A 20872-nucleotide genomic window follows, 5' to 3' on the forward strand; every position below is an offset into this window, starting at 1 on the left:
GTTATTATTTGCAAAAACAAGCTATTATCTTGTGGGAACAAGTTCTAATCTTGTGGGAACAAATGATCTTTCAGGAACTATCTTGTGGGAACAAGTTATTATCTTGTGAACACAAGATAAAAACAGACAAGTTGTGCTCACAAATAATGGCTTGTTCCCACAAGATAAAAAGTTGTGTGAACAAAATTAATAACTTGTTCCCACAAAATGATAAATTCTGTACACAAGATAATAAATTGTTCCCAAAAGATAATAACTTATGCACACAAGGTAATGGGCTAACTTGGGTAAACAAGATAAATGACTTGTTTCCAGATGATAACAGGCTAATTTGTGCGAATAAAATAATAACTTGTTCCCACAGGTTAATAACTTGTAAACACAAGATAAAAAGTAATACCTTTCAGGACTTTAGGGGCTCCATACAAAATAACTATATGCAATCTACAAAGATACAAAGAACTGAGCCTACAAATTCCTGGAAGGACTTTTCATTTGCTATGTGCAACTTTGAGTGTATTCACAACGGCTCAATTGATATATTCACTGCTTTGCTGTATATATGTATATGTATATGGCTTCTGCTCATTTATGGCTCCTTTTTCCCTTTATCCCTATATAGCTAGGCACTGTTTCTTACCCACAGTGAAAACAAGTAAATGTCTCATTTTTAACTTTTAGTGTGTGATGTCACCATGTTATGGTGAGTGAATACTGAGTAATAATATTTTTCTCAAGGCCACAGATTTCTGTACATCTTAAAGATGCCAAACTAGATTTCTACCATCTTCTATTCCATTAGCTCAAGGAAAATACAGTTTGGGCATAATGAACGAAGGTGCTTTGCTGTAAAAAGGTGGAATTCAATTGAAATTGAAAGCGAAATACTAACCTAAACCAGTTTTTTGGTTTGTCAGGTTGGTTTTTTGGAACGGAGTGACCCTATCACCACTGGAGGACATCTTGTCTCCAGTTTAAGCTCATACCTCTTCGTTTCCTTCTGTTCTCTCCCCGGCTGTTTAGGCTAGCTCTGCTTTGGGGTCACAGTTTGCTTTGGCTGTGCTTTAGATGCTGTTGCAGATGCAGAGGCAGAGGAGGATGTGGAAGAAGAGGAGGAGGAAGAAGATGAACTCCATCGGGTCTCTACACCTGTACTTGTCATCTTCAGCTTTCTGCGTTTTGCGAGGGGAGCATTATCGACACTCTTCAGAAAGAAGCCCTCTCTCTTACCACGGTTGAAAGCCTGGTGAGAGACAGATAGGACCAAAGAACAGTATGATCAAACACATCAAGTTCATGAACTAATCTATTTTGAGAACAAATTTTGTACACCATTACCTTGTAGGTGGCGTTGACATAGGTGCGGACAGTAGGCCCACTAGACTCCAGCACATCCGGAGTGCACAAAGGAGTGGTGGACATGGATGCTCCGCCCTGCAGCCAGCTGTTCTCTTTCAGATCAGAGAGTTTGAGACGCATTTCTGGGTCCACTGTCAGTAGGCCTTAAAACATAGAGGACATTGTCAAAGAGCGAAGAAACATGAGGTGCGTTGCAACACAAAAACCACAAGCAAAAAGCTTCATTCTCCCTAAAAACAATTACAAAAATGCGCCTCCAGCTGCTAAAATGCTTTCTGTGTGATCGGGGCCTAACACGCCTCAAAATACATATCACATGACCATTTACATACACTGGGCATGCACGTGCCAGTGTAAAAAGGAAGCAGATTGTCTACTCTGCAGTTGGTTGGTTAGTTACAGAAAATATTAGAAATATTATAAATATAATATACATTTTGAATCTGAAGCTGACGAGGGTGGCACAAAATGGACCACAGTCACTAACACCACACACCCTTTTTTTTTTTATACCTGTCGCCCTCTTTGAAAGAGGAACGGCTGATTCATGAAGGTAAAATGAGGTGTTCTCTACACATTACGTCCTCATTACACTAAATAAGGTGGCAGTTGTCTGAAAGGAAGGTCACCACAGAGCTGAAGGGTAAATGGCCATTGCTAATAACAACCTTCAGTATACTGCTCCAATCTGGTGTTTGGCTTAATATCAAACTGCTTTGAATTTTATTTACACCTGCCTAACACTACTGTGTCCTATGTTGGTTTTGTCATGTGCCCCTAATTCCTAAAGCCAGCTGCAAATGTGTCACTTCAAACGTACTACATCAAATACCTTTAACGAGCTCTTTGGCATCCTCCGATACGCCCTTCCAGGCCTCCCCGTCCAACGAGAAATCACCCTCCTTAATCTTTTGCATGATGTCAGCAGCATATGATGAGGTCATCCCCCGCTGCTCGCTCTGAAATGGCACCTGGCCTGACAGCATGGTGTACTGATGAAAACACACGCAGAGACTCATTAGTACTTCAGTTTGCCTTACCGACTGATGCGACCGAATCAGCGGTTTTAGATTAAATTACCAAGATGACCCCGAGACTCCAGAGGTCGCAGGCTTTGTCGTATCCTGCACTCTCAAAAAGTTCAGGTGCAGCGTACTGCAGCGTGAAGCAGGGAGTCTGCAGGGGGGCGCTGCCTGCGGGGCACAGACGGGCAAATCCAAAATCTATTACTTTGAGCATGGAGTCCTCCCCCTCATCTGCGAAGAGCACATTCTGCAAGGGAAACAAATAAGATCAATCATTGTCCTCTCTTATTTTTCCCAACTTTTTACACCCAGGGCTCCAAATTTTCTGACAGAACAAAGAGTACTAAACACTAAATACTAGAACCACTGCTGAAAACTGCAAGTATGTGATTCTGAGCTCAATGAATGCATTGCCTGTGTGTATGACATTTTTGTGCCCATCGCAGCACATGTGGTGCAAAGGTAGGAGTAGAGGGCAAACAGATGGGAGTTTTATTTAAATGAGGCAAAATTAGTTGTTGATATTGTGGTGAAAATGAGATTAGATGCCGTAGGACAACAGCTATTTCCACAACACTCATCTGACCATGATTCATCATTTGGTGATTCTGTCAACAAGCACAAACTCAATGCTTTAGCAGAATGTGCAGGAATTATGGAATAATGTAGATAAACCATTTTAATTAAAAACGCTCCCACCAGTAAAAGCATTTAGATTGGCATCAAAAATAAAAGTTTATGCGATTACGACAGGCGTCTCTGCGCAGAACTGAAAGTTAATGGGTGATTCTTACCACTATCTGTCATTCACAGCTGCTTTATACTATATGAAAGCCCTCTCCTTCAGTTAATTAAATCCCACAGCCATCTGAAGACGGCAGGATATGTGTGTGATAAATCTGCAGCCTTCATTTTGAAAAGTGCTGCACCGCAGTGGAGACATTATGCACTGTTGTCCACTGCGTTTACCTTGATTAAATCATGTGCGGTAATGCTGCAAAGTACCCACACTAACGTCCCCACACATCAAAGTGGTCACTTATGACATATTCAGCCAGCGTGGACCAGATTTCCTGAGGGTACACAGGACACATGCAGCTCACAGTGGAATAATACTGAGACAATTAAAACTTCAGTCTGTTCTCGTTCTCACTAATTCTCTCTCTCATCATATTACTTGGGCCAGTAATTCCACATGCCATGGCTTCCTTTCTAACATCTAACTTATCTGGAAAAAGTTTCATTTTTTAATTACTGAAATGTATTTTTAATTTCAACAGAATGTCAAACGGTAGAATTATGGATGTAATGAGTTTGGACTGATGTTTTAATATGAGCAGAATTATACATGCATGTGCACCAGAGTTATTATAGTTTTGTATTTTTAATTAGTTTTTATTTTTATTTCATTTGAATTTTTGTTTTTTAATTCAGTTTAGTTTTAGTTTTTCTATTATAATAGGTGGGATATTTTTCACAGGCAAGTTTTAACAGGACAGTCCACCCCAAAAGCAAAAATACATCATTTTCCTCTTACCTGTAGTGCTATTAATCAATCTTGATTGTTTTGGTGGGAGTTGCTGTGTTGGAAATAGCCACAGTAGAGATGTCTGCCTTCGCTCAAATATAATGGAACTAGATGGCACTCGGCTCGTGGTGCTTAAAGTCTAGAAAAAATACATTTGAAAAACTCAACAGCAATGTCTCTTTCCAGAAATCATGACCCGGTTACTCAAGATAATCAACAGACCTTGTTGTCAGTAGTTTAATGTAGAAACTATTTTCTTTCTACCGAATTACACCCACAAACCATATCACCACGCAGAAGGAAGCATGCATCTCCTGCTAGCTCACCTAGCACCAACACCACCTCAGCCATGCTGTCAGGAGCACGAGCCTCTCATCTATGAGTAGATGCACACTTCCTTCTGTGCGGTGGTACTGTTGGAGAGTGCAGTTCAAAGAAAGAAAATAGTTCCTACATGAAACTGCTCACACAAAGTTTTGTGGATTATCTTGAGTAACCAGGTCATGACTTCTGGAAACAGACATTGTTGTTGAGTTTCTCAAATGTATTTGTTGGCACTTTGAGCACCACAAGCCGAGTGCCATCTAGTTCCATTATACTGGAGAGAAGGCAGACATCTCTACAGCCGATATCTCCAACACTCGGCATCTCACACCAGAACAATCTAGCTTTAATAGAAAGCACTATAGGTAAGCAGGAAAACGTGTGGTCATGATTTTGGGTCTTTTTTTTTCCAATGAGAGACTGTGTGTATTATATGGCATTCACGTCTACCAAAAATGTTTTGTGCTGGTCAGGGGGTATTGGCTGAGAAACAATTTAAAACTGGAAAAAGTTTGAGAACAGCTGTTCTGAGGAATGAATCAAGCCATTAAAGCCCAGCTCACCTCTGGTTTGAGGTCTCTGTGCACGACTCCCGCCTCGTGCATGAAGCTGACGGCTGACACCAGGCTCTGTAACAGCTGACTGGCCTCCGCCTCTCCAAAGAGTTTTTTCCTCTTGATTCTTTCCAGCAACTCGCCACCTCGCAGAAGCTCCATCACTAAATATGTGTGGTACTGAGAGAGAAGAGAAAAGTTTACGAGATTCTTTTGTTGTCCCACATTGCTGAAGTTTCCATCCTTGAAAGAACATACAGTATCTTCATGATTTAATCTGTTAATGTTATGTAACTGTACATGTCACCCTATGTGGGTTTCCTCCACTGTACCTGATCAGTATAGACTTCATAGAGCTTGACGATATTTGGGTGACTCTCACATTGCCTCAAAGCAGCGATCTCCCTCTGGCTGTTTGCCTCCATTCTAACACAGTCAGCACAGTCAGTTAACAACAAGACTTATACAGTCAGATGGTTCAGTGAGCACACAAACTCAAACCTCTTACTATCACAGTGTAGCAGCATCTGAACTCACCTGCGGCTGACGATCTTGACAGCATACTCGTGGCCGGTCTGCTTGTGTCGGCACTTCCTGCACACCGAGAAACTACCTTCGCCGAGGGGCGGCCCGTGAAGACACAGCTCATAGTGCTGAAAAAACTGGGATTCCTGAACAAAGAAGGGATGATGGCATGAGTCACACTGAGCTGTTATTTAAGCGAGACGTGCTGAGTTTGTTTGTCTTTTCCTTGTGCAATAGGACATAGCTTCCAGCAGTGTAAGAAGGATTTTGATGTGCACCGACCAAAATGAGATACAACCCCAAAGTCAGTATTTATGCACTGAGAAAGGTCTGCTTCAGAGAACCATGTTTAGATTTATATAAAGATACATTTACACTCATATGAAACCCTGATTGTCATCAACATCTATCCTTGCATACTGTAGGATTGAAACAGATGCTACAATAATCTAAATGCTATCAAACAGTCTCCTCATAATTGTGATATTTCTTTAACATTACCTAGCCTTCGACAAAATGCGACAAAACATGGTGCGCAATAAGGTCAGACAACCTTGGTTAATTTTGCTCGACTAGGCTAAATGAACTAGTTTCTCTTCCTCTCTTCCTTCCTGTCTGCCCTTATTAACAAACACTGCTGAGTATTTTTAAATGCTGTTTTACTTCTACCTAGATTACTGCCTCTCTACCATAAAGCAACAACTAATACCCACTTTAAACCAAAAATGGCTTTATGAGTCAAGATCAGCTGGTTCAAGAGTCGTACCTCTAACATTGCACTGCGCTGGACAGAGGCTGAAGCAGGACGCTCAGCACCAATCTGGGATTGCACAAAGTCTCCCATGACCGCGTTCTTGTTGAACAGGATGGAGGGAGCAATAAAGGAGTAACCCTGAAAGAACAGAGAGGTAATGTTAGGCGTAGTAGACTTTGAATAGTCTGCTATAAGAAGGAGAGAGAAAACAGAGTGCCTAAAACCACACACGCAGCTGACAGGCTTTTAACTACAGCTAGCCATCATTCTCACAGTACCCCTGTTCTTGCATCCCTCCACTGGCTTACACTGCATGACCTTGACCCCAGTTACATTTCTGATCTCTTCGTTCCTTATTCTAATTCTCAACCACTCTGATCCTTTTTTGTCCATCCCCAACTCAAACTGCTTAACAAAGTTATGGCGCCTTTGCTGTTTTAGCCCCAACCCTCTTCAACTATCTTCCCCAGGTGATCTCATTTGCTGAATCTTTGGACTGTTTCAACGGCTTCTGTAATTTTAATTTTACTTTATTTATTTGTTCATTTATGTTTTTGTGTTTGTGAAGCACTTTCTCACTGTGTATTATACAAAGCGCTACATAAAAAATGCTTTACTTACTTAATGGATTATTTTCAGATGGTGGTTAAAGGTAATTTATTTTGAAAATCCCAATTATGAGGGTCAAGGTTGAGAAAGTAAGGACCAACCTGGAACAGGCGGTCAGTGCTTGGCGGCGTGCTCGCCGGAGAGTAGACGGGATCCATCCCGGTGAACTCCTCAGCAAAGTTCCCCACGTCGAGTTCGCTCTTCAGCTCTGGCTTGAACGGACTTTGCACCTTCTTCTGTGCTAGGTCGGCCCAGTTCAGTCCCTGTTACGAAACAAAAAAGCAGAAGGGAAGAGTTATGGATGAATGCAAAGAGGTGACAGGCAGGGAAAGAGAGAATGTGAATGACTGGCAGTTGAGGTAGAAAGGACCTTGAAAAAGGGATGTGCTTTGATGTCTTCAGACCCACGCGGTCCAGAGCCCAGCCTCTTGTGGGGATCTTTCACCAACAGCTTCCTCAGCAGGTCCTGAGCAGTGGATCCAATCATAGAGGGGAACGGTGGATCACAGCGCAAAATACGTCTGACAGAAGACAGGTGGGGGAGATGGTCAGTGAAATAAAATAATTTTGTTAACATAGTACCCTCATAGAGCAGCTTTAAGAACTGCTCTGTGTAAAGAATAACCACATGTATAATTACAACGTGTGTTGGATTGATTAATGAGAGACGGTATAATGCCTGAGATAACTGTTACGACCTGAGAATAAGGAAGGTTGATCATTTGAATACATGTTCAAAGAAGATGGAGTCAACTGCACTCACTTTGACACCTCACTCTGGGAGTTCCTCTCCCCCTCCAAGGTAAACGGAGATGCTCCCGTCAGAAGCTCAAACATCAGGATCCCAAGGCTCCACCAATCTACAGACTGAAGAAGAAGACAGGTAAACAAAAAAACATTACATAAAAGAAAGAGCACAAAACAAAAGCAGATAAGGCACCCATTGTGTATTTATTCAGTGGAACCTGTGTTGTCTGTTATGATACTGGTTGCCTTCAATAACCATAGATGTCAATCTTATCTTTGATCTAATGTATGAGTCTTAGCTCAGACCGTATTCAAAGTATTCAAAGTAGATGTTATTTATAGACTTTTACATGCCATGGGTAGGCACCACAGTTACCAAAGTCATTACGCTTACAGCATTAAAGTGCGTGGATGGGTTGCAGGTGGGTGAAATAATATGTAATTAATAAGGAAAATCTTAATGACATTCTTTAAAATGTGAACATAGCAGAGAGCAGAGCTGCTGTCCGACTGCACATAAAGATACATGCTGTGCACATTTATACATGAGGAGCAGAGTAACTTCACTGACTGTTTCAGAAGCTAAAAGTTAAGTTCTGTTTCTTCCATCAAGTTTATAACTAGTTTTTAGTTTTGCTGCCATATTGGCTGCAGTGCATTACTGCTCTCACTGCATTACTCTCCCATTTTCCAAATCTCCTAACTTAGTCCTAGCTTAGGAGTGACTTAGAAAGGTTTTCATAGCAACTCTGAGCAAGAAAGGGATAGAAACTTTTACCTTAGTGAGGAGGTGTGGTTTAGGTAAGACACATTCTTTTAACAGATGTGATTGGTTGTCACAGACACGCCCTTTTGTGAGTCTACAAGGTGTGGACACCCAGTGGAGATGAAATGAACTGCTGACTATGAAAGTGTTGTCATTGTTAGTGTGATTACTCTGCTGATGGAAGGTTGAGACAGACCAAAGTCATCACTGCTGCACTTTTCCAGTTTTCCAAATATTTTAGTATTGTGATCATTTTATTTCCGGTGGTATAGTGTTAGGTGGGAAATGTGTGTGTATCCCGAATGACATCAACCACACATATTATCCTCGCACAATCTAATCTGTTTTATTTCATTTGCTCACTGTCATCCAGCGTTTGGAGAATATTTCTCATACCTCTTTGTGTTTTGTCTTTAGTCTTTACTTCCACCATTTTCTCTTCTGTTTAAGAAACTTTTAAGCCTCTTCAAAGTCCTCCTTCACTCTTGAATTCAAGTTACGCCCAAAACACACCTATGATTAATTAAGAGACCACATACAACCCCTTTGCCCTGCGGGCCTCTGTTTACGCCCAGATTATGCACCATTTAACCAGCAAAAGTGGTTGGACACGCCCTAAATGCACTTGCACACAACACTTCAGACCATGAGCTACAGATCATTTAAATAGGGCCCTAAGTCTTTGACTGCAATTTACCAGCTCCTCACCTGTCACCACTTAAAATCTTGAACATTACCAAAATATATGAGCACTGAACAACAGCGCTTACTGTCTCACCAAAATATATTTACCTTGCCATGCCCAGATTTCCCCCTGATGATTTCAGGTGCCATGTACTCAATGGTACCACAGAAAGAGTACGTCCTTTCCTTCTGTAATGGGGAGACGGAGAAGATAAAAGTATTATGATAAAAACAAATTTTATATGAACAAAAAGTTGTCATGATCTTCATCCATATGTATAGATTTTTTGCTTTGTGCTGACATACCTCTTCTTCCAGAAACTCCTTGCTGAGCCCAAAATCTGTCAATACCACATGGCCGTCACTGTCAAGAAGAATGTTTTCCAATTTGATGTCTCGGTACACGATGCCAAGCTGAACAAAACAAAACAAAAGTGAAAACTTTCTAGTTACATTCTTGGTAAGTGCAGGATTGTGTGAGCAGAGATGGTACGCAGTATCAATCTGACCCAACTCTATTCAGTAGTTTTTATCTTGTCAAAGCAAACAACTGTCCAAACAGCAACACAATCTAAAGTGCAACCCTTAACTGCAACATTACCTCAGGAAATGAGAATACTAATCACCAAGGGTGCTGTTGCATAGCTGGTGTTATTTGATACTATTCAAAGGAACAAGGCATCACAGTCAACGTTATGTTGTTTGGGTGAAGAAGAAGAAGAAGAAGAAGAAGAAGAGACTTTGTCTATGTGTATTTATCTGCTATTAAAGGGGCAGGTTAAAACATATCATATCACATCCAGATACAGCATATAAAAACACATTTACATAAAAACGCAATACACAATAGAGGCGACGTTAAAAGGAGCACCAGGTACTCGACACTGAGGACTGAATCAAGGTTAAATAAACAGATATAAAATGCTTTGTGCTGAGATAGCAAGCTGGCTTCAAAGGGTGGCATTCTTTATTGATTAGGATGTTTTATGCCAACAGGGATAAACAGCTGTTTTGAGCCAATTTGGACAATCTGAGTGAATGATGATTTTTACACAACCTGCAAGAATCTATTATTTTGAAAGTTTTATAATGTCAAGAGATGCAGTGTGAATCTAGTTTGTCTTCTTTGTCAACTTCCATGTTGTGGTTTGTGCACATCAATTTAAAAAAAACAAAACATGCCTATCTTTCAATGCCAAAGTTGCTGACCTGGATTTAGAGCAACATTTACAACCACAGTCGTTTTTTAACATTAACCACTGTGTAACCACTTTAGTGAGCAAGAGATTTCAGGTCGTTAAGAGCCCAAAGGGGACTTCCTGCCCAGCACCAAATGACAGACAAAGTCAGCGAGTATCTGCTGAAGACAGTCAAACATTTTGCAGTTAAAGGTTCAATTATTTAAAGATACACTAAGCAGGATTTTCCTAAAAAAAACAACAACGTATAGAGTCACACACAACAAATCCCTCTCAACCACTTATAACCCAATGTAAGAGTATGGCGCTGTATGTTTCTGCAGAGACTATGCTGTCTGTATTCAGAACGTTTATGGGCATGCATCCCTACAATGCTCAGGTGATGCCGGGGTTTTACAAAAAGGAACCAGCAACCAGGCGCCACATCAAAAGCAGTAGGCTTCCAATAGACGCAACGCCGAAAACATGCAAATATAGTGAAGCGAAACACCAAACGAGAGTAAAGCCGGGGTTGGCTTTCACTTTCACTCTCACTGGCTGGTGTGTTTACAAACAGTAACTGACAATCCTGCATAGTGTACCTTTGACCAAGGAGTTGGTGGTGACCACTAAAAATAGCACCTGTGTTTGTCAGGACTCCAACTGGGTGATAATGTTGCTCTGTGTCTGCTATATGTATGTAACTATGCAACTGCTTTCCAACAAACCAGCCATAACAATATATAAGGTGATAGGTTGGTGCAGTGTCTCTGTAAGTTTGCATTGTCTTCCTTCTGCTCCCTGGTTTCCACAAATGGATAAATGTAGCTTTAAGTTATGGAGCTGGAAGAAGGGACACCCACCTTGTGCAGGTGCTCCAGAGCCAGGATGATTTCCCCGATATAAATCCGCACCGCCTCCTCAGGAAAGTGATCCCGCTGGTACAAATGAGTGAACATCTCCCCACCGCTCACGTAGTCTGTACTCACACACACAGGCAAATACACAGGGAGCTTGAATAGACATGGTACAAAAATTACACACAACACACATTATGCACATTATGCACAAAATACCAACAGACAAACGGTAATAGACAGAAACATAAAGAGAACATCTATTCAGCACTGCGAGACTGAGAAAACAGAAAGTTCTCCATATGAGGCTGTATTGTGCCATCACTCACCCAGGATGAGATGTAGTTTGCTCTGCGTCTGAAAGGCATAGTGGAGCGTGACCAGGAAAGGAGACTGGCGGATGTGCTCCAGCACCTGCCTCTCAGTGCGAGTGTGTTCTGTTGTCTTTGCCTTTTGAACGATGGCTGCTTTTTTTAACACCTGGGGTAGTCATCAAAATGAAGTTACTGTAAATAACCTTCCCATCAGCATATTAAGTCAACACCAGGAAAATCGAGACAACCTTGATAGAACAACGTGTCTATCAATACAGCAGCTAAAAAAGACATCATGTACATAATATTATCTGCCTGTGAGACAACTCTGCTTCAGACACATCAATATAATTTTCTCTGTGCAAGTACACAAATATATTTTGAATAAAGGCCAAATCAGTAAATCTTTTACATGAAAAAGATTGTACAAGATTTCCCGCCTTGAATTATTTTCTTTTATCTAAATCAGAGACCCTGTTTACACTTGGTTTTAAAATGTGTCTTGGCTATCGGATCACAAGTGTACAGCGCTAAATACAAGTTTAAACAACCGCCGAAGTGTCTGGGACGCATCTGACTACTTATCTTTGGTAGTGTAAAGTACCAGACAGGATTAGTTTTACACAGGGATGTGGACTAATGTCAATTTACCACAGGATGTCTGTAATATAAATATCCGATTCGCACGGGACAAGAAATCTCCGTAATTCTACCAGAGATGGGAGTGGTAACTCGGTTTGCCCCCTGGCGTCACCTCCCTGTCAGCATGTGCGTGCTACGTTGCTTCCTGTAAGCATCAATTGAAGGATAATAATAATTAATGATCAGCCCAATATGAAATATTGCCCATGATCAGGATTGTGTGTACACAACGATTAGCAATATGGATTTATATTAGGCCTACCTAACACAACCAGAAGTCTGGTGGCTCTGAAAAGTGCTTTCTTCTCGACCTTATGATTGGTCTCCCACATAGGGCTATGCGATCATTAGAAGAATGTCCACTAGCACCACTGCCGACAACACCCAACGCTTCTTCAAGCGCCTCCATCATCGAAAAAACGCGGAAAACTAGTTGTAAAGGCGGAAAAATTATTGTAAATAGGACGTGACTCCGGACCGTTTTACAGAAGATAAAAGCAGCCGTAATGTTTACTGATATTATCCATAATGATTACAGACATGGCACGTTCGGACGGAACTAAAATCCCTGGTAAAAATTACTTTACCCCACGTCTCCACATTAAACTAATCCCGTCCGAATAGTGCTTAAGAGCTAATGCGTCCTGATGTGTCCCTGACAAGGACGTCACAGCAGAATACGTCATCAGTGCAGGGCGTGGTGGTTGTTTTGGTGACATAACTTGCCTGTTTTACAATGATTTGGACAAAGACTTGCTTGACCATCCATCGTTGTGCCCCATGGAGGGATATGTGTGGATTCTGCTGACAATAATATCTCCAGCTGCACTGACACAACTGCTAACACGACATGAAAGGCTGTAGACATAATAACAGCCCTTTGACCTTCGAGTGCAAGTGACGTAGGCAGTGACAATATGTGAACAGACGTGGTCAGCTGGAGACGCATTATAGACGCAGGCGTGAATGGCTATGGGTTTCAGCTGTCCACTCGTGTTCAGATCACCAAAATGCATTTCTTAAAAAAATGTAAACAGGGTCTAACCAACCTGTCTGTGATCACATTTAGTTTAATATCTTAGACATATGGTCTCACCTTCATAGCGTACAGCTGGCCCACATCGTGACCGGTGTTTTTCCTGACCAAAAACACTTTTCCATAAGCTAGACAAAGACAAACAAACATTTCATCCAATCGTTCATGACTTCACTTTCTAGCACAAAAGTGAAACTGAAGTGGAATATATGCAAACTGCACACCACAGCTTCTCAGATCTCTCATAGGTATTCATTGTGGATGAGATCTAATAACAGAGACATCGACAGCCTGTCTTATAAACATTCAGATACTACTGCCTTGATCATTTGCAACTCCCAAATTCATGATATGAATGTAAAAAATGTTTTACCACAGCATTTAAGTCATCAGGGACATTTTCTCCTCACAGTCTACACATACCAATTACAAACACTTTGTTGCCCTTGAGTTATTTAACCATGGCAGGGAAATTAATCCTGTCTGATAATTGGAATATCTCATACTGACATCTTACTCAAGTTTTTCCATCAGGTTTGACTACAACTACAGTTATATTTCATATATTTCATGTTGACGTGGAAACTTACCTCCAGTGCCCAAGACTTTGAGCAACTCAAAGTTCTCCATGCCGACCCTCTCGGTGTGACCTGTGAGGTTAGCTAGTGGCAAAACAAAAATATCATGATCAAAACATGCAGTATATGCTTCATTTCAGAGCCCTGCAAACACAGACACTTTTGTTTTAAAACGCCAGGCAGACACATTTCACAATTTGCACTGGCATCTCTTATTCTGAAACAGCTGTGAAACTTTAAGAGGTGGCATAATTTAGTTGTGAGTCAATTTAACCGAATGGATTCAAAGCGTGTTTGACTTTCTGCATTCTTCAGAAAGAGAAACACTTAACAGCACAGTAACAAAAAAAATATTTTAATACAAACGTGTACTTGATTGTTCCGATGACTCACTGTGTTACAGCTTAGAAGAATGTTGTCAGCTGCACTGCTCTCTATAGATTCAGAGGTTGTTGCACTTCAGTCACTGTCTACACCCCTATCAATTAAGCATGGTAATACATTGCTCCTTTGACAGCTGATGACAGCACTGATTGCAGTTTATCTGCAACTAACCAGAAGTTTTCAGCAACTGAGGGAGTACACTACAGCAGCAGTTCTCTGCCTTATGCCATTCAGTACAGACTATCTTTAAAGATTTACACCGTGCATTCTATTTAAGGATACATATAATGTCCATAAACAAACTATAAGACAACAACAGGTGGGTTTTTTTTTCGGTCTAGATTTCAGACCAATTGAACCAAGTTCATTAAAAGGCAGTGCACCCATCCACAAGCTGCTCTGGTGTGACACACAGATGCTCAGGAAGCTTGGCACATGGGTGGGTAAGATCGTGTGAAATGAATTACTTGGGTGTAAACTGAAGGATAAAAAATCCATTATCTACATCAGTGTTTTTTTCTTTTCTTTCGCTAGTAGGTCATCTTTGCTGGTGCTTTGCTGTAATTTGCTCCGTACAATAAAGCGATTAATTGTCCCACTCACGGCTTTCTCTTTTTACATGTTATCATCTCTCACACTGGCTGCCAACCAGGGCTTTTAATGTGTCACATACTTATAATTTCCACACGTGAGTGGCGACAAATAAATAAATCACAGCTCGGCGGCACTGTTGTGCAGTGGTTAGCACTGCTGCCTCACAGCAAGAGGGTTCCTGGTTCCTTCTGTGCCGAGTTTGCATGTTCTCCCCGTGTCAGTGCGGGTTTTCTCCGGGTACTCCCACAATCCAAAGACGTGCATGTTAGGTGAATTGGTGACTCTGAATTGCCCGTAGGTGTGAATGTGAGTGTGAATGGTTGTCTAAAATCAAAATTTCATTCATAAGTTTTTGTAAAGGTCCAGTTGCATGTGTGGTGATCACAAATTCCCATGGAATACCTGGATTAGCATCACGGCACATCATTTGAGAACCACATACAATGGGTGACTAAAACACGCAACACAATACAGTAGTAAAAAAAATACCTAGCATAAAGTATTTGTATTAAGAATCCAATTTTGTGTGTGATTTGGATTAAATGGGGTTGTGTTGATCTGCATCATACTTTTAATTGTTTCTAATTGTTTGTATTTATATGTGGAGAAGCAAACATAGACCATAACCTCCAGTCTCAGACATGACTACATGTGGTCATTTCTAACTCTGACAGAGCCTCAGCTATTAAACAATTATACATTTTAATAGACTGAGTGAACTGCAGTGTGCAGGGGGGTTTATATTCGTAGTTATAAGCAGTATAATTGACTTACCATTGGTGATTTGATGCTTGACGGTGCAGGCCTTTTCATTTGTTTTGGTATCGGAGTCATCGCTACTATCTGATGCGTCCCCAGGCATAACTTAAAGAAAAGTAGACTCTAGCCTATACAGTCTGTTTACGGTGAACTACGTAGCCAAATGTGTTGGCAGATACAAGACGTTAAACTCAACTCTCAGCAATTACAAACATCTACTGAAGCCGCATGATGAGGAAAACAAGGATTACCGAAATGACCGGACAGCTGTGTTTTCTACAAAATACTGCTGCCTTAACGTTAATCCCCATGCGTTTGACATCCTGGTGTTTAGCATTATTTATCTCATGTGATTGGCCGAATCAATAAGAAAACACAGACGCGTAGCTTTTCAGGTTACAGCTGTTCAGTAGCTGCTGTTCGCCTAATTTCACTATTAGCTGGGACAAAGATAATCAGCACTAACACTGCGTAATTGTGTGTTAGTTACAGTGAAGTTTAAACCGCTAACGTTAGCATTAGCCGCTCAACAGCAGTCATTATTGATCAGTTAGCGGACGTTACTTAGTAATAACGCTAGTTTTAAATGGCTGATCAAAAAAACGCGTTATTACTCAGTACACACACGAGATGCTAATTAGTTAGCATACCTGCTACAATAACAAGGTGTTACCTGGCTAGCCGGAATGGTTGTAGTCAATCAAACTAGCAGCTAGCTAGCGAATTGTTGCTGCTGCCCGTCAAAGTTTGAACGTTAGCTAGCGCTAATAGTTAGCTACGTTAACTGGCCTCTTCACATGCCAGCTATCAAACCATGTTGGAAAGTGGGGTGTGGGTAGGTCCTTGTCTTCTTTGTCTCCGCTAGAGCCGCGTTAATAGTTCGCGCGTTGTAAAAATATTCATGCCTTAGTTTGTGTTTTTGTCAGCGGGTAGCTAACTGCTAACACCAGGATGCTTTCGACACAACCTGGGCGACGGTCGGTCACGTGAACACTCGATGTGGGCGGAGCGACGTTGACCTCAGGAGACCCTGGTTAGATTAGATATTGTTTTAATAACGGTAATAGGTGATTTATTTTTTTCCCCACACACTTATAATGAATCAAAGATAAATGATGGACATTTTTTCAGCATATAAGACTAAATAATTTAACATGAATGTCCAGATGGCTTTAAACACTGGCTCATAAGAGTGTTTGGGGGCCCTCAGAATTTAGTTACTGTTAAAGACCTACAGTTGACATGTATGCAAATACTTAGGGACTGTTTGTTATTTATGAGGGGGCAAGGGTGGTGCAAAAAAGGGGGAAGCATGTCAACTATTTTTTAAGCACTTGGAGGGACTTGTGTTGTTTATTTTGGCTCAGGGGAGGGGCATACAAATTTAAGTGGTTTTAGTTTGTAAATATTTACTGCAGTTGTTCTTTTGCATGTTTTCTCTCAAAATCCTGCCCCTAGGCACAGACTGGCCAATCATAACGTAGCATCAGGCCAGCTCAGACCAGGGTCCGACATCAACTCAGCTGTGCTTCATTGACTCTAATGCAATCATTTCAGATTTCCTTCATTTCAGGCTGGTTTTGTGGATTTGGAGCTGATTATAACAGTGAAAAAAAGGCCGACCCTGCTGTACAGGAACCAGCAACCAGCTGTGTGTCATCGCATTGTGTGCAGATGGAAGTTATTTGACTTCCCCCAGAGATCCCTGCCGGCGGCAGAGGTCCAGATGCTGGCAGCAGCACGGGGGTGAAGCCAAACACAGTTCATCTGCACACACTGTGATGCCACACAGCTGGTTAAATATCAGCAAAGTTTCCCTCTATATTCATTGTCTTGTGTGGTGATCAGCAGTGATGTGGTGGTTCACTTTTACACTGTGATCTGTAGCCTATAGTTGGGCTTTAGCTTCTAACTATCTTTGTCTTTTTAACCTGTTGTTGCTGCTGAGTCAGTTTGACATCCTGGATATATCCTTCAAACACAGACTGTAGACCCCTCTGTCTGCTTCTCTCTGGAATCACTCTTTCATTTTTCCAAGTGTGGGCTAAATGCTTACTCTGACAGCTTGTCGGATCATCACAAAGGGCCGTGGCTTAGCGAAAGGTCAATTACACCATTTATCATCGCCACAAACTGTAAAAAATTTGCTTGAACAGCTTGTCTTGCACACTTACTATAACATAGCATAAAATGTAGACATAAATAGTTGATTAATAAATGACAATAAAAAATATGCCATGGACTCTAGAGGCTCAAGGAAAATATCTGTAGATTTAGGAAGGTTACAGCTGACATGCATGCTAATGTTTATGGATTTTAGCTCAGCCTTTAATACCTCCTCAGATCCTGTTAAACAAGCTGAAACAGATGGAAGTGAATCATGCATTCCCCAAAGGAAGACAACACCTGGTGTAAGTGACTTTCTGTGGCATACAGGTACACGTCCTCCGTGAAGCTACATGAGCTCTCCCTGTCTATGCACACTAAATACAACTGATGGTAGAGACCAGTACACCAACAACAATGCCAATTCGAGAAAAGTTGGGACAGTGCTTAACAATATTAAAAAGTAATTAAAAAAGTAGAAGCAAGCTTGTATTATTTCTTGCACACTTTATTCTTTTTTGCATTGATCTCAGTCTGTGAACCTTTTTTTGTGGCTGTCCAGCCCAGTTGTATTGGTGTGCGGGTATCTCCTCTGCTGTCCTTTCTTGGTTACTCACAATACCAACGCACCCATGACAGACTTTTTTGTTGCCCTAAGAAGGCACAGTTTCACAGCAGCCCTAAGACTTAATACTTGGAGGAACCTTTGATATCAATGCCAGCTTCTAGATGCTTTCTGTATGAAGAAATAAATGTCTGTGTTCAGATGGGATTTTTTTTGGCCCATTCTTCCCCCCTTTAAATCTGAAAGATTTGGGGGGCCCACTAATGAATCTTGAGAAAGAAATTTTGCTTTCACAACTTCAACAATTAGGGTCCTCGATTCCCAAACGCAAAATCAGGATGAGTGTATATTTACACAAAACAATAACGTTTATCAGTTTGAACATTAAATTCATTAATTAATTCATTTTCCATAACCTTATCCTGTTAGGGGTCGCAGGGAGGCTGGACATTGGCACTGGGTGAGAGGCGAGGTACACCCTGGACAGGTCACCAGACTATCACAGGGCTGACACATAGACACAGAACCATTCATGCTCACATTCACACCTACGGACACCAATTAACCTGCATGTCTTTAGATTGGGAGCATGACCTTACCACATCTCTGACTGCTCCTAGTGGAACATAATTGTGAGGTCGGCTTTGAGATCTTCTATACGTGTGAAATTTAGGATTATACGATATAAGATTGTGTGCAGAGCATATTTTACTCTATTTACTCTCTATTTACTTTTAGATTATCCAAGATGGATGACGAACATCTAGATTTATGCTGGCATAATTGTGGCAACTGAGGTTCTGTTGGCGACCACAGCCCAGTTGTCATCGACAGGGAGAGAGTTGAGCAGGTACAAGTACCTCACTTGGATTCTCAGTTACAATGGGCTCATCAAGTGGAGTATGTCCAGCCAGCGTCTGCATTTTCTGCAAAGGCTCAGGGTCCAAGGAATAGATAAAAGCACTGTGTTATGGTTATGCAGGGCAGCTATTGGATCTGTTATTCGTTATGGCATCACAGCATGGTTTGGTAACCTGTCCATAGATTTAACTGAATTTGAGAAATTAAAATACTGTACACAGATTTGCATCAAGTCCATCATGATATTGCAGTATAGTCACATGACTTATTTCTATTGTCCTGACATCTAGGCTAGGACAGGCAGGAATAGGGAATGACATGTACATGCTACTAATATCCAGTGTTTTCACTAATACACCTAATAAAAAGACATAAAAACATACATGTTATACAGTCATAATAAAAGACAATATTAAACATTCAAATTCACAAACCAGACCAGAAACTGGAGACTGAAACTGTCATGGAAAGGATATTTCACTACACCAGCTTACTCAACATTCATTTTTCATCCGAGTATTCAGAAAGGGGGCAGGACAGGGGTTCCCAACTGGTGGGTCGTGTCCAAAAGTGGGTCATGGGTCCATTCTGAATGGGCTGCAAGTGACACACAAACATGCCAAGTTGGTAAAAAACACTTTATTTTCAAGTATAGTGAATTTCCGGCACAGAGTTTTTATTCTGAAGTGCCGTTCCCTGCTGTAAAGAGCATGGAGAGCTACCTCACAGAGACAGCAAACTAGCTTAACAACACAGCCAAACAAGTATGATGCTGAATGAAATAAACTGTGTGGACCTTCAACTAATGACTGAGGAGAAATCTGGACTCTGTGTCTGGACCAGTTGTGAACCACTGATTTAGGAATTTATTCCACAGGTATGAACTTCACTTAGCTCCACCATCAAACTACTGAACATGTGTGTGATCTGTGCGTTACTGAATGATAACTGGAGTTTGATTGCACCTGTATACACATATATCCAGTGTGTATGGCGAGGCTGTGTGTTGATACGTCACCTGTGTTCTATCAGATTTCTCCCATGCGAGACGGTAAAGGCTGATCTTATCAAACTGAATGTGCCTGTTTATAAACATCTATCACAGTTCGTCTTAAACTAGCAAAACATTTTATTTTTGTTATAGACCTTTATGCCACAAGCCATTCATTCAATGTTCTGCCTTCTCCTGTGTTTAATGGAACTAGATGGCACTCAGCTTGTGGTGCTCAAAGTGCCAAAAAAACACATTTGAAAAACTCAACAGCAATGTCTCTTTGCAGAATTTATGACATGGTTACTCAAGAAAATCCACAGATCTTGTTGTGAGCAGTTTCATGTGGGAACTATGTTCTTTCTAGAGCTACACCCACCAACTGTATCGATGTGCAGAAGGAAGTATGCATGTTACAGCACGAGATGTAGTCGTTTATGGGGTCCTCCTTGGCTGACCTGTACGGTTAGGTAGCTCAGTGGTGCTTGGTGAGTTAGCAGTAGATGCATGCTTCCTTCTGCACAGTGATACAACTGGTTCGGAACAAAGGAAGTAGTTCCTACATTAAACTTCTCACAATAAGGTCTGTGGATTATTTTGAGTAACCAGGTCATGATTTCTGGAAAGAGACATTGCTGTTGAGTTTTTCAAATGTCTTTTTTTGGCACTTTGAGCACCACAAGCTGAGTGCCATCTAGTTCCATCATAGTGGAGAGAGGGAAGACATCTCTACAGCCGATATCTCCAACACTCGGCAACTAACACTAAAACAATCTAGGTCAGGAGTGTCAGATCTGTTTTAGTTCACGGGCCACATGCAGTTCGATTCGGCTACAGGTGGGCTGGACCAGTAAAACCACTGCATTATGTCCTATGAAAAACAAACACCTCCAAATTTTTCCTCTTTTTTGTTTAAAGAAGTCAATTTTGAAAATGCTAATCCATTTACAAAACAGATGACAAACAGCCTGTGATGTCTTCAGAGGAATTAATGCAATTCCGACAATATCTCTCAATTGTTCCACATTCGACTAGTCACTGTCATTACATACAGAAAAGAACTGTATTTTGGTCAGGATGGAAAAGCCTCCAATGCAGCCTCTTAACTTGCTCCTGAAACCTGGCACCTCTC

At 41.2% G+C, this 20872-nt stretch overlaps 1 protein-coding gene across 1 annotated transcript; it reads right to left on the reverse strand.

Annotated features, from left to right (window-relative positions):
- Positions 1–606: 606 nt before the first annotated feature.
- rps6ka4 (ribosomal protein S6 kinase, polypeptide 4) lies at positions 607–16203 on the reverse strand. Its single transcript, XM_033644764.2, has 18 exons — positions 15233–16203; positions 13493–13564; positions 12963–13030; positions 11240–11390; positions 10917–11032; positions 9182–9289; positions 8984–9064; positions 7442–7545; positions 7049–7199; positions 6780–6941; positions 6082–6207; positions 5328–5461; positions 5123–5216; positions 4800–4970; positions 2440–2631; positions 2192–2351; positions 1339–1502; positions 607–1243 (listed from the first exon to the last, which is right to left on the reverse strand). The coding sequence occupies exons 1-18, from the start codon at positions 15318–15320 to the stop codon at positions 1025–1027; spliced, it is 2361 nt and encodes a 786-aa protein (XP_033500655.1). The 5' UTR covers positions 15321–16203; the 3' UTR covers positions 607–1024.
- Positions 16204–20872: the final 4669 nt, after the last annotated feature.

Source organism: Epinephelus lanceolatus, chromosome 11 (genome assembly GCF_041903045.1).
Source record: "Epinephelus lanceolatus isolate andai-2023 chromosome 11, ASM4190304v1, whole genome shotgun sequence".
In the NCBI taxonomy this organism is placed as follows: Eukaryota; Metazoa; Chordata; class Actinopteri; order Perciformes; family Serranidae; genus Epinephelus; species Epinephelus lanceolatus.